The 17,146-nt window shown below is 41.1% G+C and overlaps 1 protein-coding gene across 1 annotated transcript in view; it reads left to right on the top strand.

The window, feature by feature from the left end:
- The window catches only part of galntl6 (polypeptide N-acetylgalactosaminyltransferase like 6), a 114,942-nt gene that overhangs the window by 80,551 nt on the left and 17,245 nt on the right, over nt 1-17,146 (top strand). Inside the window, exons 6-7 of the mRNA XM_064335109.1 lie at nt 13,872-14,057; nt 16,302-16,485. Coding sequence (XP_064191179.1) covers nt 13,872-14,057; nt 16,302-16,485 — 370 coding nt within the window. The remainder of the gene's footprint in view (nt 1-13,871; nt 14,058-16,301; nt 16,486-17,146) is intronic.

The following is a 17,146-nucleotide window of genomic DNA, read 5'->3' as shown; positions in this document are numbered from 1 at the left end:
AATCTCCTGCCCATGTAATCGAGTGTCAGGATAAATCGAGCATGATAACCTGATAAAGCGCAGTGATTGCAGAATAGATAGTTTTATAATAGCTTTGCACAGTCGATATATTCTCATGTTTGAGTGCGTCTTACCTCATCCAGGCTCAAGAAACCACAGCACTAAACCCTGAATATTGTGGTTCTGTGAACCATCAGACTGGCTTTTTGGCAATCTATCAAAACCCAGATTTGATTTTTTCAGCACTGTGCCATTTTTTCATGCAAGCTGTGAATCAACATTCAGATGGAAAGGATATTTTCATAAGCAATGGAATAAATGGAAACGTGTTAATGCACTGTATTTTGTATATGTACTTGTAATGAACTGTTCATACCCACTGCCTGTTTTGCCTACTTGCGCCACTATAGTTATCATTTGTTATGGAAGATAAACCATATTTTGAATATGTAACAGCATGCAAAATAAAAATAAAAACAATGTATTGTGGTTCCTTTTGAGTACCTTCCGGAGTACAACATACTACAAAGATAAAGACAGGGTGTCCAAAATAAGTCTAACCAGCAGGTGTCTGAGCCTGAAGCTAGATGTTTTACAATCTTAAAGCAATCGTTATAGCAAGCTATGTAATGCCATGAATGGAATTTGTTTGATTTCTAATAGCTCACCCCCAAAATGCATTACTCACTGGAGGCAGAGTTGTGGGCAGGCCCTTCAGTTTCTGGATGGCTACCACCAGTCAGTACAGCAGATCTCGTGGATAAGCCATAGTATAGCCAACATCCTGGGAGGTGTCCAGACCAGGTGTCCTTAAACGGCATCTTTCTGAGGATTCTAGGTTGTGGACAGGTGTGGGTGGGGGTGTGAGATGGCAGTGCTGTGAGTTGGGGCTTCACTTCTTGTTTATAACATATTTTTTGTGGCTCATTTGTTGATGCTAAGGTGCTAAGATACTTGGAGCTTTTATTTGGTTTAAAAGAAAGAACTTTGTTTTTTAACACTGTACGTTCTCTCAGTTCACCTCAGAAAGAGCCCTGACTGCTAATTAAGTTTGTTGGCAGCCATGACTGAAATTCCTGCCTGATACTTCTGTATCTGTGGAAGATTCATTGATTGCAGTTGGGAAGGCGGTTGTGTGGGCACCATCAAGTTAGAGCAAATGAACAAAGCAACTTTTGTTTTTCTTACCAAAATTCTCTAGAAAATAGTATAAAATTGGATTTAAGATAAAGACTTATTTGTATTGAATTACTGTGGTTTCTCAAATTTGCCAGATATTAATATCCTGTAATATTCTCAGGATAAAAATAAAATAAAATAAAAACTGGAGAATAGATGGACAAATATGGGCTTCTATTATCAGCATGAATTTAAAGCGTATTTGCACATTAAATATGTATTATCTTATGACCTGTGCACCACCAGCATTGAAATAGCTGCAAATTTCACATTGTGAGTTCCACTTCATCACTGGGAGTTTCACCGAGGGAGGGGTGGGGCAGTATAAAAGCCATCTTTCACACAGCTCACATATTTTTCTTCTGTGCAAATAGAAAATACAAAGGACAAATTACAGAAATATTAGATGAATTTATTTTCTTTACATTTGATTTTTTTGAGCTAAAGGGTTGAGTCTATTACACAACATAAAGAAGCACAGAGGTGGAATAATACAAGTGCAATGTGAATTACACTGGAACTTAATTTTAGTTAACTCCCCTCTGGCAGAAACAGGGGTCTGTGCCTTGAGTCATTGTGCGCAGTTGAGGAAAGGTTCATTAATAGTTGAAGCTCGATTAGCGCACAGATGGAGCTGAAACCTGGTGAGCTTCTGCCAATAGCAGCTTGGCAGTAAACTGGTACATATCAGGTCAGCACATCTCCAAGTTATCCAAGAAAATGTTCTCTGTTAAAGCGCTTTTTTATAGCAGCTTCCTCTTCTTTTTCTCTTGTTTCCAAAGTAAAAATAATTTTTAGTTGTCTGCAGCTGACAAAATCCTTTCTGCAGATGCCATAGTCAGTGTGAGATTTAAAAAATCCTTTTATAGAATTATTCTGCTGCTGATTATGATATTATTAGGGACCAGCACCATAGGTCCATAGGCACCTATTGTATTTGGTTTTTTCACTATTTTTTTCCGCCATGAGAGTCTATGGCGGCCTCTAGAACTGCTGGGTAGACATTTGTGAAATTTGGCACACTGACAGAGGACAGTCTAAGGTATCACCTCACTGAATTTGGGATCAGTACATTAGCCCCTTGACACAAAGGCCAAAGTTGGACTTAAGCTTTAGGCTATAACTTTTCAACTGTTATGCCTGGTGTTATGATTCTTTTTTATCTATATTTCTTAGGTGGTGCTGAGTGCAATGCACATTTTAAATGTGTCCTCCTAGACTGTTGACCGTATCACCATGACATTTTGGATGAGTCATCTTCAGTAGGTTGACCAAAAGCTGTTTTTGTTTATTTGATGTTGATGGTGCCAAACAGGAAATCAGCCATATTTTTGCAATGTATTGATGCCGCCTTGGTACCCCTCTATGCCAGAGGGCCTAAGGGACACTCACCAAGTTTCATGAAATTTGGCCACTTGGGGTGCCATACCAGAAAAAAAAATCTCTAAATAGCAATTACTCTGGAATGAAAGTAGACATTTAAACTAAACGTGTCGGGGACAATTGCAGTAAAAGATATTAGCTGCCAAACAATGCAGCCTTGGGGTCAGCTATTTTGTTTTTCAGCCATCTTGCATTTAGTTGAAGACACATTTATCCTCCCATCCTTGAGTTGTGGCCCAATCTAGGTGTAAATGTGGTTATTAGCTCTTTGCACCATTGATTTTAATAGCCTTTAAAAGAGTTTCTTAAGAGTTTTACAGCTCAATTGGTAGTCCTCTATAGTGCCACGCATGTGCACCTTTTCAAATGGCCAAATCTCATATCCCATTTTGCTTGTGCAGGTAAAGTATGGCTTGTTTTCTTTGTCTCAGCAAAACAAAAGAACTTTCCCATGAGTTCACCTGCCACCATTTTGGTGAAGACGCACAAACAGGAAGTGAACGCTTGTTAGCATCACAATGAAATTTCAAATATATCTTTGGCTGGAGGCCCTGAGGGTTCCCAGGCAGAACGGGGTGAACACAGCAGTGCCATCTAGTTGCCAAACCCCAATTAGACGTCTATCTGGCGCCATCGATCCTGCTTCAGTGAAACTTGAAATTATGCGCATATCAGAGCCTGGAGAGTAAAAGTGTGTCGAAGGTGCCACTGTACCCAGTGAGCTGAATCTGACATTTTGTCCATCATAATGCTTGACCCATTCTTTGCTGCTTGTAACTATTATTATTATTTTATTTTATTTATTTTTTTAATGTATGTGTAGGTTAATTGTCAGTTTGTTTTATATAAACCTTATTGGTTTTATTCAAACTGATGTATTATTCTGGAGAAAAAGAAGTGTTCTTTGGTAATATGTTTCTTTGCATATATAATCAGAAATTGCCTGCTTTCTCATGTTTTCACTCAATTGAATCATAAATGGCAGTTTACAGCTCTAGACCTAGTTGATTCTACTGATCAGAGAATATATTATGGTGTAACATTTGTTCTTGTCCTTGATGTCTTGTAAAGATTTCACAATACATTACGGAGGGATTTTAAAAGAGCGTACTAACATTGAGACACTGACCCATTTCAAACGACGACTGAAGACTCACCTCTTCAGGCTGCACCTCTCCCCATCCCTCCCTACCCCCCTGTAAATGACTGTAAGCTTAGGGTTGTAACTAGGCAGCTGTTTCGTAGGTGACTTAGGTGCATTAACTGTCTTAACTACTGCTTGTATTTTTTCCATAGACTGCATTGTTGCTGTTCTCGTTTGTGTTAGTGTTAATCAGTTTAACCTTCAGGGTCCAAGTTGAACTATGTGGTTGTTCCCTGCACTTGGACCGGTACTTCTCTCTAGGGGTTTCGTCATACTTGTTCCTGGTTATGGTTATACACTTTGTTGTACGTCGCTCTGGATAAGAGCGTCTGCCAAATGCCTGTAATGTAATGTAATGTAACATTAAAAGCTGAAACACACCCTTATAACTGCCCCTGATATCTGCTGTTGGAAGAGATATGGGATGCTGTCCCATAAAGTGTGTTTGTACGTGTGACATACTTTCACGGCCTGTAGTGGACTCTCATATTTGGGACAATTAATGTTACAACACAAAGGCCTTCAAGGTTGCGTCTGCAGCCTGTGTGCATTCCTAATAAAGAGCCTAAACATTTCTGATCATTGATCAAGCAGTGATTAATATTTAGTTAGATGTCTTATGATGTTTTTCGAGAAAGGAGTGTCTCCTTGATGTTTTAACGATCTTCACTCTGTTCCTTTCCACCCGACTCCATTGCATGTGGCCGTTTCTTCCGAAGCTCCAGAACCTCTTTAATTGGTTCCAAAGGGTGTATATTTGTTTTCTCATCTCTTCCACTACATCTCAATTTATTTTAATGACCATCCTCGGTTCATCCCATACATTCAGTTACTTTGTGAGGTTTCAACTCCAAAAGCTGTATCATCATGTATGTCTGATGATGATGATTACATTGCTATTAATGACTTTTATCTCCATCAGAAAGAAAAAAAAAAGAATAAATCATACTAAACTCAAATCTCTGAGCTACATAGCAGCATATCGACTGTGTAAGAATATATTGTTCTAATATTGTATTATAGGACACAGGTCTGGACTGAATCATTACCTTTGGTGTTGTGTGAAATCTCACGCTGGACATAATAAAGAATGCTGCCGCCCACAAAACAGTGTTGTTTTGATTGATTGATGAACACCAACCTTGAGCAATATAGGCCCAGTCATTCTGTATGCGCTATATTTTGTCATTTGAGAGTAAAGAAGAACATTAGCGCCGCTGTTTCGTATAACCTTGTATAATGTCATGGCGAGAGAAGGGATCGCATGCGCTTCGACTGCAGAGCTGTTTTAATGATGGACGGCCTTATTAATAGAACCCAATTTATTTTGGTCAGCAGGAAATTATACTTTAACCTGTGGCAATGTCAGCCCCAGTTTATAAAGAGCAAAGCCGCATATGCAGTATTTCCTCTACTGCGGACGTCAGAATTTAAATTCCTGTCAGAACAGGGGATGATTCTGTGTCATTAGAGTCAAGGAGGAATATGAATAAATGCTAATGGCTGAGTCGCTCACTTTTTCCATTTAAGAAGAGATTTAATGTTTTAATTGAAAAGGTGAACATGATTACACCAGATCAGCTTGTACCCAACTTTCTGTCTGTCATGTAATATTTATCTGCTGTATCTCATTGTATGGTTAATATTTGTAATTTTGAATTGTTGTTATTATCATTACAACCATTGCTCCTAGCTTAGGGAAGCCAATACTAGTTTTCTGTGTTCTCCATCACACCTAAAAACAAATTTCCAACCTAAATGATTTTATACTGTCTATTGTGTTCTGGGATTCTAGTTAGAAAAGGCCATCCATGACTATACTGTAGCTGTGTAGCCTGACATGCACAAACTTCAAACATGACCAATGAAGTTCAGGGATGTGATCAGACCCTGCTGCAGTAATGACTGTCTGTTTCTGGAATGTGGAAGTTTTCCCTAACATCTGTTTATGGGTAACTTTCTGTTTTAGAGAGCCTATGTTTTATTTTTTTTTTTGTTTCTTTCTTTTTTTGCTCTTGTTTTTATATTGTAGATTAATGCTCACTCGGGTAGTACACGTGTTGTTGTACAAGCTAGTTTAATCTTCAATATGGTAGCTAGTGTAATGTTCAATAGGGTGTCAATCTTGTGTGGTGGCATTTGTCTTCTGCCAGAAAATAGTTTCTTTTTATAAATCCTCCTGTAAGTGCACCCTTTCACATGCTCTCACGTTTTCTCTTATTCCCTTCTCTCTCTCTAATGCACACACTCTCTCCCTCTACTTCTCATAATAACAATGGTCTTTCTCTTCTCTGTCTGTCTCTCTTGATTTCTATTTCAGCCTCCATTTAAAGATTTTGTTTGTATTTATGCTGCAGGTAATTATTACAGTGATTACTACTGTATGTACCAATATAAAGGTAGATGATTACTGTTCATTGTGGTTTCACATAATTTGGATTAAACATTTTTAGATTAAGGGGGGTCATAGTCTGCAAAATCCCTCTTCTACATAACCATTAATTTATTTAAATTAGGCGACTCCACAAGGCCAGAACCAACAGTATTTGTCACTCAGAAGACGGGAATTTGATGTTAGTTGCAGAATGAGGGAGTTTCAGCCAGTAACAGCAGTAATATGAGGTTATGAGGCTTGAATCTGCTGTCTCAGTTACTCTTCTAGCAATGATATGATTTTATAGCCGGAATCAGCAGTCGCAGTCACCCTTATGGCAGCGCTACTGTATTTTATAAGTCTTGGAGGAGGGGGACATGAAATGATCCCTCAAGGTCTCAGCCCACATGCCCAGTAGACCCTTTCACTCTTATTCTTAAACTAGGCTGTTCCTCGTAGCACAGGCTGTGCCTTTTCAGCACTCCTCTTCACATCCATTCAAAAACATAAGGTTTTATTAAGGACTGGCCTCGTTCTAAAATTTGTCCACGCTCCCATAAGCGAATGTCCATTGATTTTAATATCCATTTCTGCAGTCGCATTGGTTTTATCACCACTGTGGCATATATAACCTGTGCTTAGCCTGGGTTAACCTGGAGCTTTGTCCCCAATCCCCTTATTTCAGAAAGGAGCGGGAAGCCTGTGACAAGGTTAATAATTTCACTGTTATGCAGATTTAAGAGCACAATGAGTTTGCTTGGCAGTGATTCTGTCCAAATCAACAGCTGCAGTTTTATTGGGTGCCAGAACTTCTTACCCATCCCAAGCACAATGATTCATACATTTTTTTTGTTTGTTTTCTTTAAGGGGGGGGGGCGGGGGCTTGGAGGCAGGTAGTCTATAATGAACGGTTAAAGGAATCAGAGAGGTTTGCTGTCTCAGTACAGCAAAGGTTGCGGAGAATCAAAGATTGCCTCTCTCCTGGCCAATCAAAACTGGGCAATCAAAACACAAGATAGATTGTCAGCAGCAGCCAACCAGCATGGGCAAACCTGAGGGTTGCCAGGTGCGCCTGTGTCAGGGCGTATTCTCTGCTTTTAATCACACTGCCCAGCACAACCTGGGAACAGGTGTTCTGTTATAGCTCGTGTGGATCACGGGTACGAGTATTTCTGAATGTCTGAAAGGATCACATTCCTAAAAATGAATTCTGCCGTTTTCTGTGAGGTCTTTAATATATGGTCCTTGAGCCGATGCTGGAGTTATATTTACAGTTAAAGTGAAACTGAAAAGCCTGTGATGCTTGTGTTTACTGATATGTATTTGTTTCACAGTTGATTTAAAGGAAATTGGTTGTGTTTTTAGGTGGTGGGGGGGGGGGGGGTTGAGGGTGAGGTGGAACAGTTTTCTTTGTGGGGGAGGCGGGTTCTGTTTCTGTGTTTAATGGAGCTGGCCCTCTGCCATTTCATTTAGATCTGTTTTCGCTGAATAATTGCAGGAGAAGTAGGTTTAAAAAGCCATGCAGAAGACTGATGGCCCCGTGTAATAAAACTCGTCGGGGTGTGCGTGAGGACGCAACGGGACCGTGTGCATTCTTCACCTCCGTCCCTGTCTGGCTGTGCTTCTGGATTAACTCCAGAGCCACATATATTCTGCCGCATTAGCTGCCATGAATCATATTTTTATCGCGTAAAATAAAAGTGTTGCGGCGATGTCACGCAGCAGTGATGCATCTCCCCTGGGCTGTGGGAACAATAAAGGGTCTGAGCACGGACACCCTTTCTCTTCTTAATTTCGCCCGTCAGTAGCATTTTGCAGCGCCGAAGCTACATAAATTTGCTGCGGTTTTTATCAGACCAAGGTTACTTTTATCTATCTTTCATGAGGTATGACTTCTATCCACCGCTTGCTTTAAAATATGATTATCTACTCTAGGCCCAGAGCTTTATTTATATCTTTTTCTTTAGCTCTGTGAGTAAGATTGAATAAATGTGCTGTGTACACCAATCTATCATCCAAAATGTAGAGCGCTGTGATAAAGTACAATTTCTACAGATAATGGTTAAACACCTTCACTCCCTCATTGGATGATTCCATGAAGAGTTCTAATATTACATTTTTGGATTATTTATTTACTTAAGATGATTTACTTTTATTTACTTGTTTAAATATTTAATAGATTTTACTCATTTAGATTCCCTGATAAAAGCTCTTGAGATTTAGTTTCTCAGTCTTAAGGGGACCGTTTGAGCGGCAGTGTTTGAAATGCATGGTAAAACATTGTGTTGTATTTGGCCACCCACCAGCGAACAGTATATTGAAACAGAAAATTTACAAAATGATAGCGTTTGCTATTCAGACCTTCAGCCACTAATACATTCATCTTTTCATCCAACAATTAATTCACTTAATGGTGAGTACTCTTACTTGTGTGAAAATTATGTTTTGTTCTGTTTAATTGCAGATGTGTGTACGGATTAAAATGACACAAATACACGCCACTGTTACCTTCTGAAGCTCAAATTATTTTTACCGAGACAAGCTACCTTTTACTGTAATGGATTTTCAGCAAATAGCAGCTTCCTTCTATGTGTGTCTGATGGGGTGATTGTCTGTGATTGTCACTTAAAAAGGTACATAATTTACCAGCAAAGTTGTCTCCTCCTTTTGACTGTCAGACTGATGCCTGGAATGAATATTTTAAATGCACAGTAATTTTGCCAAAATTACCCACAAAGTGCTCCTCTTTTTATGTCTGTTCATCTGAAGCAATCTTCCCATCCATCACTTTCTATGTGTTATCAGTGTGGACTGTGAGCTATAATCTTGCTAGCGAGGGTCTTTTGGGAAAACAGCCTCTGAATGAACATTCCAGATGACTTATTTTGCTTAAGGAGGGCATAGAGCACTCAGTGTCAGAACACTCAGAAACACTCAAAAAACTAAAAAAAAAGGCCATGTTCATTCGCTCATTAGTACTCATTAACATGGTGTGAAAATGCATTCATTAACCGAGCTGGACTCTTCATCGACTGCATTTAAGGGGCTCATCTTCATACCCCCCACCCCCCAGTGGGCAGGTAACAGCTTTGTGAAATACAGGCCCAAATCACACTGAGAGATAAACCCTCTAAAATTAGAAGAGCAGACCCAGATAGCACATCAAACATACCAGGCAGGAATATAACCATACAGTGACATCCTGATGGCATAAGGCTCCATGATTTCAATAGCACAATTGGAAATTGGTCTCCGTCATTAACATAACCTTCTGGAAAAGATTATCTGGATTTTTATTTCATTATGATCTTGAGTTCTTCACTCGAGCTTCAGTTGCCCAAGCTATTATTACGGTCAATGCTCATACTCAATTCCTCACCCCCTACAGAACTCTACGTGACCTTCACTGACCTCTTTCATAAACACACACATCCAGAGACTAAACACAGGAAATAGGATCTGATCAAACCTCTCCGCTCCAGCTCCTGTTTAACATCACAATCACCAACATCACAATTACCCATGAACCCACAATCAGCCTGTGTATACAAGCACACAGAGGCTTTAGTATTTTCACATCCTCTTCATTAAGCGTGAAGCCAGCAGGCTGAAAAAATGAATGCTGCCAGACGTGGTTCTGCCCTGAATAATTGTGATTTGTCAAAGAAACACGTGGGAGAATATAAGCACCTTTCAAGGGGCATTTTGTAGTAACTTGTTCATTTTATTTCAATGCCCCCTGTACAACAGTCTCATCAATACAGAAATGAAATTGCAATTACTTTATTTTTGTCCATTCTATTCCAAGAATATATGAATTATCCATTTTCTAATGCCCTCACCATAAAATGTGTTAAAACTCCTAACTTCTATGGTTTGTACAGCCACTGCTTAGATACTGCTCTTTTGAGAGGCATTCCCACCACTTTGGTACAATGGCATTAACAAAGACTACAAAGTGTGTATGTGTGTGCGTGAGTGCGCGTGTGTGCATGCGCGGGTGTGTGTGTTTGTCTGCTGTTTCTCTTTTTGGAGAGTCTTTGTCACTGTGTGGGGCCCAACACAGCCGCCAGTGCTGGGGGTAGAGATGACTGTCATTCTGTCCCAGCTCTCACACCCCCCCCACAGCCCCTCCAACCCATGCCCCCCCCCCCACCCCACCTTCCAAACACCCCCGCCCGCCCCAACCCGAGTCCCACCCAGCAGAAGTCTGCCTCCTCCTGCTCTGTGTTACACTTTCGAACCTCCCTGCAGGGTTGACTACAATACTCTACAAAGAGCAATTTAATCCTCCCTCGTCCTTTAAAATAGCATTTACGCTGACATTTAACAGCATGTCAGCCATTTTATTAGTACTGCTTATTTTATTCTTCTTCTTTTTTCAAATGGTAAATGCACTATTTAAAGATGCCATGTTAAAAAAAGGCATTATGTTCAGAGTACAGTAAAATACCCAACTAGGTTTCAAAGTGCTGCTTTTTAAACACAAAATGTTTCACGGGAATGCATGAATGTTAATGGACATTAAATGTTAAAGGAGTTCTTTTAACTTTACCTAATGATTCATTCAACATGCAATGCAAGTCTTCATATAACACGCTAACAAATAGTCGGCATTTTGGTATTCAAAAGTGGGAGGGAAAAATGGGGGTTTAAAAATGGTTTGATTTTTTGATTTCATCATCTGTGTTCGTACAAACAGGCCTGCTGTTTTATAGCACTTTCGTGGGAGTTGGTTTCAAACCCCAATTTTCTATCATTTACTCATTGTCCACACACATCAGTTTTATTCCAAACAATAGAGTCTTATTTTTTCCACTCATTTTGATACATGCAAAACTGTTAGTGTTGCCAAGACACAATTATCACTTTTTAATAGCTCCCACAATGGTAGTGTGGGGGAATATGTAACCCACTGTTCTTGGAACCCGAAGGATGAAACATTTCAGTTAATGTCTTCAAAAAAAAAAAGCAACAATTAAAGTGAGATATTTTAGGCTGTTTTCCCACTGCATTAAAAATTGATCCAGTGAACCATTCCATTTTTTCCAAAGCACTTTAATTAAGAATTAATGGATTTTACAGAGCAGAAATCAATGGAAGACAATGGATGTGTTTTATATAATATTGCGTATTAATGCTAAAACGCAGATATCGGTAATCCCATTGAAACGTATCAGTCAGAGGAAGTCAACAGTGTTTATGCGAGTTAAAGACTCTACTCAGTGACCATACTTCAGCCTTTATAATCAGGTGGGAATCATCCGCTGACTTGGAAAATGGCTTTTTTCTCAGGGGACATCAAAGTTGGGAACAAGGCCATACTTTATCACAGTGTGTCATGGCAGTCAGAGGACTATAAAACATGGCTTCTCCATAACTGTTTATTTGTCATTTCTCGCCCACCTCTGCAGCGCCTGCCACATGGTTGGCATGCTTCATACGTGTGATTTATAGCCTCATTTAATCAAGCGTGTGCAGGGCGCTGCGATATAGATCTCTCTCCATCTGAACTTCCACTCGGGCTATTTCCAGTCTTCACTGTGGCGCTGAACACTTTCGCGACATTAGACATTCTACCAAGAACTGGGGGCATTCACTGAGTGCTGAGTTGGACATTCTTCTGTTCATTCAGTGAGAGCTGTGCTTTACTCACCTGTTCCTGGAGCACAGAGCACATTCAGTAAGAGCTGTGTTTTACTCTCCTGTTCCTGGCGCACAGAGCACATTCAGTAAGAGCTGTGCTTTACTGTCCTGTTCCTGGAGCACAGAGCACATTCAGTAAGAGCTGTGCTTTACTCTCCTGTTCTGGAGCACAGAGCACATTCAGTAAGAGCTGTGCTTTACTCTCCTGTTCCTGGAGCCCAGGGCACATTCAGTAAGAGCTGTGCTTTACTCTCCTGTTCCTGGAGCCCAGAGCATATTCAGTAAGAGCTGTGCTTTACTCTCCTGTTCCTGGAGCCCAGGGCACATTCAGTAAGAGCTGTGCTTTACTCTCCTGTTCCTGGAGCCCAGAGCACATTCAGTAAGAGCTGTGCTTTACTCACCTGTTCCTGGAGCACAGAGCACATTCAGTAAGAGCTGTGTTTTACTCTCCTGTTCCTGGAGCACAGAGCACATTCAGTAAGAGCTGTGTTTAACTCTCTGTTCCTGGAGCACAGAGCACATTCACTAAGGCTGTGTTTACTCTCCTGTTCCTGGAGCACAGAGCACATTCAGTAAGAGCTGTGCTTTACTCTCCTGTTCCTGGAGCACAGAGCACATTCAGTAAGAGCTGTGCTTTGCTCTCCTGTTCCTGGAGCCCAGGGCACATTCAGTAAGAGCTGTGCTTTGCTCTCCTGTTCCTGGAGCCCAGAGCACATTCAGTAAGAGCTGTGCTTTACTCTCCTGTTCCTGGAGCCCAGGGCACATTCAGTAAGAGCTGTGCTTTACTCTCCTGTTCCTGGAGCCCAGAGCACATTCAGTAAGAGCTGTGCTTTACTCTCCTGTTCCTGGAGCCCAGGGCACATTCAGTAAGAGCTGTGTTTAACTCTTCTGTTCCTGGGGCACATAGTACATTCACCAAGGGCTGTGTTTACTCTCCTGTTCCTGGAGCACAGAGCACATTCAGTAAGAGCTGTGCTTTACTCTCCTGTTCCTGGAGCACAGAGCACATTCAGTAAGAGCTGTGCTTTACTCTCCTGTTCCTGGAGCATAGAGCACATTCAGTAAGAGCTGTGCTTTGCTCTCCTAGTCCTAGAGCACAGGGCACACAGGCCAAAGAGAACATGAGTGCATCTTGGTTTGTGGTCTGGGCATGAAAGTGTTTGCTCAGGCAAATACAGACCCTGTTCTGGGATGGAGCATGAAGGCAATGGTAGCACAGTGGTGATTGGTTTGGTTAATCTGAATTTTCAAACTCAAAGACCATCTATGCAAATGTGGCTGGTTACTATTCTACTGAGAGCACTTTACCATGGTCTGTAAGTGGCTCTGAAAGCAGTTATTAGAGTGAAAAATGCAAAAGTACATTCTTCTAAGCCTTAATCACATGTAGGCTTTGAAGTATGCACAGAATATATGTAAACCTGTTCAGCCTCAGCCTGAGCTTCAGCTTTGATTATGCACCGTAACATAATCAAAGTCAACCATTAAAAATCCTAAACTGAACATGTTAATGATATACTGTGCACAACATCAGACAAAATTATTATTTTTAATGATTCGTATAGCATCTATGATATAACATGCATACTCTGTAAGATGTCACACAGGATCAATATACCGTGCATGATGTCACACACACGGTCTTGGTTTTACGATTATGATGTAAAGGCACAAATATTGATTGCATGACTCTACCCTTTGTGTGGCTCTGCATGTCTTTGAACACTCTTACCCGTCAAAGGATTTCCATTGACCAGAGTTACTTCAGCATTTTTATCAGCAGTAATCCTGGGCTGCCCGTTGTTAATGCAGTACATGGGTGTTAATCGGGGTCGAACAGTGCCAAAATGTAGGAGAGAGATAGTACTCAGTCAGATTTGCACGATTGTGTCCCGTCCATTTAATAACACCAACAGAACATGTAAAACTCCTGCCGGCTTTACTCTATGTGGAACAAATAATTGTGTGCAGATAATTAGTTAATTGAATCTGCGGTATTACTGTAGGCTACATGGAAAGGAAAATGCTTCATTTTTACAGCGTTGAGTGGCCACCATTGCTTTTGGGGTTCCCAACAGAAGGGTGGCACCTTTAGATATAGAAAAGGTGTGTGATATAATTTATCTTTGTGCATCTCATTTACAGAGCACCTTAAAGACAAGCTGGAGGGGTACATGGCACGCTTTCCAAAGGTGAGGATCGTCAGGACCAAGAAGAGGGAGGGGCTTATCCGCACCCGCCTGCTAGGGGCTACCGTCGCCAAGGGAGACGTCTTAACCTTCCTGGATTCTCACTGCGAAGCCAACGTGAACTGGCTACCTCCTCTGCTCGGTAAGCATGAGCCATTACCACCTTCCACACCAAGAGGGGAAATGTCAACGCTTTTCTCCATACTGTCACCGTCGCCATGGTTACATGGTGACTCAATGCATACCTTGCTTTGATTTCTAATACATCACTTGAAGATTTCTTTTGTACTAGGAGAAGGAATCCATCGTGTTCTAAAGGCCCATCCCCACAGACTGACCTATTACCATTTGAGTTTTTAAAGTTCTGGGACAGGGACGTGTGGTTTAATTTTCTGGAATTTTCCGTTTGCCAAATGGCGACACTTCCCCATTGCGCCGTACGCACAACACGGTGGGTTCACACTTTAAATTAGGCTTGAGAAAGCTCAGCGGTGAGCCTGGCTGGCGGTGAAGCTCGGCAGGCAATCAAGGGAGGAATAAATCAGCGGCGTTAACTCCTCTTCTCCGCGGTTTTGACGCGACTTTGTTTGAATGCACATGAAGAGATAAGGGAGCACGCCTCCAGTTTTTATTAAAGAGGATCTATTCAGGACTTACAGTCGTGCACTGTCATTTTGTACTCTACCTTACTGGCTTTTGATAAGCTCAAAAGAGATATATGGTTTCAATAAGGCTCAAAAATAGAGTGAAACAAAAGAAACGCAGAGGCCTAGTAGTCGTATAATTACTGTGGTCAAAGATAAAAATACAATATCTGTCAGATCAGCGTTAGAAGACCATTGGATTACCCCGTGACCACCCTATTTGGGACTCATTGTCATTCAAAAGCATTTTTTATTTAAATCCCATGCTCTGGGCAAATCCTGTGCTCTAAATTTATCCCCTTCTTTGGGTTTTTTTTTTTTTTTTGCTTGTTATCTCGTTTTAATTACATAGGGCTGTTTGTTTGATATGGGACAGAGCTGGCACCCAAGTCTGTCATGAGGATTCTCTGCTGGACTACTTAGCACCAGCATGTGAAATCAGAGAAACAGAAAGCCGGCGTTCTGCCTCAGTAAGCACGTCAGATGTGTATTTCAAAGGCCTAAGGGCAAACAAACCGGCGATTGAATTCAACAGGCATCAGTTGGTCTAAGGCTTGGAGGAGGCTGCTGAGAGAATCCATAGGGATGCCATTTTTTATTTGTGAGTAACTCAAAAATACCCTATGAATGGGAACAACCTGTTTGTGTGTATGTGCGCGTGTGTGTGTGTGTGTGCATTTGTTTATCTGGGTTTGCGCATGTGATTTTTGAAGAAAAGGGAGTTGGGGGTACACATGCTGCCTGGCTGTTATGAACACCTGCATGGTGTTCTTTTTATTTAAATTGTATGCATTTACCTGCAATGTGCAGAATTCAACCATTCAGTCCCATTACTCATGTGGGGAATCGCTGCTCAGCCCGGTCCTTAATGGGCGGCAGTGTTTGTAAGGGTTCCTTTCTAGTCAAGTGCTTAGCTGCCTGATTAAAGCAAGCATTGCCTCGCTCAAATTCACCCTCCCTTGTCAATGCAGAGGCAGCGGCGCTGGCAGTCTTGCTATGCTGTGGTCCTATAGGACCGGAACGGAGACGCCTCAACACATTTCTGTCCTTTCTTTCCTGTTTATAGCAGCATAACGATACCACACTTTCTTACGAAACTTAAAGTGAGATATCTAAGTGTCTGTTAATGAATGTGTGTCCCATGCAAGGCCTTCCTTTCGAGATCTCGGAGGCCCCACAGGCTCAGCTAGCGTAGCTGGAGATGGAGACAGATCTGGGGCGGCTCAGGGGCGTCGAGCGGCAAATTCATAAACGGGCCGGAGCTCGGCCGAGGGGCCCCCGCGGACTAAACCTACTTTTCATTTGCTCACATAATTGTTTCTAATCGCTGACCAGCTGTGCTCGGTCCCATTTTCAGATGGCTGGTTCCGTTCGCTTTGGCGGGCGGACGTGGGCGTGGGGAAGGCTGGTACAGACTGCAATGACCAGGACTTAACCATGACATAACCTCTCTTCTTTCCCAGAAAATCTCTGAGATGGAAGCTACCGTATTGAAATAAAAGATATTGTATTCAAACACAACATATTCCATTGCGTTGTAGCAAAAGTATTGCATATATTCACAGCACATTGTCACTTTTCAAATATGGCAATATACAGTACATATTTTTAAAAGACGTTACTGTGAAATAAATGTATCATTATATATATCTAAAAAGTCAAAACTTTACGGTATAGTGCATTGTATTCCATTCCGTAAGGAGTGACGTTCTCATCCCTCTTCCCGCCATTTTGTCTGACAGACCAGATCGCCCAGAACCCCCGGACCATTGTGTGCCCGATGATCGACGTCATCGACCACAACCACTTTGGGTATGAGGCGCAGGCGGGCGATGCCATGCGGGGCGCCTTCGACTGGGAGATGTACTACAAACGCATCCCCATACCCCCCGAAATGCAGGGTTCTGACCCCAGCGACCCCTACGAGTAAGTGTACCCCTTCCAGAGGGTATTCCCCTCCTCATTGTGTTTGCTTATTTCTTATGTTTTCTTTATTTAATAATTTTGGGGTTCTTTGTTCATTTTTTTCTTTCCTTAATGACTTAGGTCATTAATTAGAGTTTCAATAAAGTATTTATTTATTTACGTTGAAACTTGGACTTCAAATGTCTCTTGGCAATATGAAGACATGAAATGCAAAAATACACACAAGTACACAGTAAAATGTTCATTGTAAATTGAATCTAAAATGCATTTATATGAGTCTTAAAGGGATCAAGTGGACAATGAGAAAATAATAATAATTATAATATTGAACATTTTACTGTGTATAATAAAAAACATAATGAAGTCATCAATAAAACAATATAAGATACCAATTTGAGTAGTTCTTTTTGTCAAATTTCAGAGTAGGTAAAAAACAGTCAACTCATATTTAAGATATGTGAAAGGAACATTTTTGTTAATGTACAGCATATACTGTCAGGGTTTTGACATGCAGGGTTCAAGGTCCTGATGAAACCTGTGCAAAATGGGTTAAACTTGGTTAAACTACTTATCTACATTTGCTATTTACTCTGTACTGTACTTTCAGTGTAACATAGTTAACATTAAAACAGTGAAATATGTTGGACACAATATTTTCCAG

This window comes from Anguilla rostrata, chromosome 5 (assembly GCF_018555375.3).
Source record: "Anguilla rostrata isolate EN2019 chromosome 5, ASM1855537v3, whole genome shotgun sequence".
Taxonomy (NCBI): domain Eukaryota; kingdom Metazoa; phylum Chordata; class Actinopteri; order Anguilliformes; family Anguillidae; genus Anguilla; species Anguilla rostrata.
This window is presented reverse-complemented; position numbering and strand designations above follow the sequence as displayed.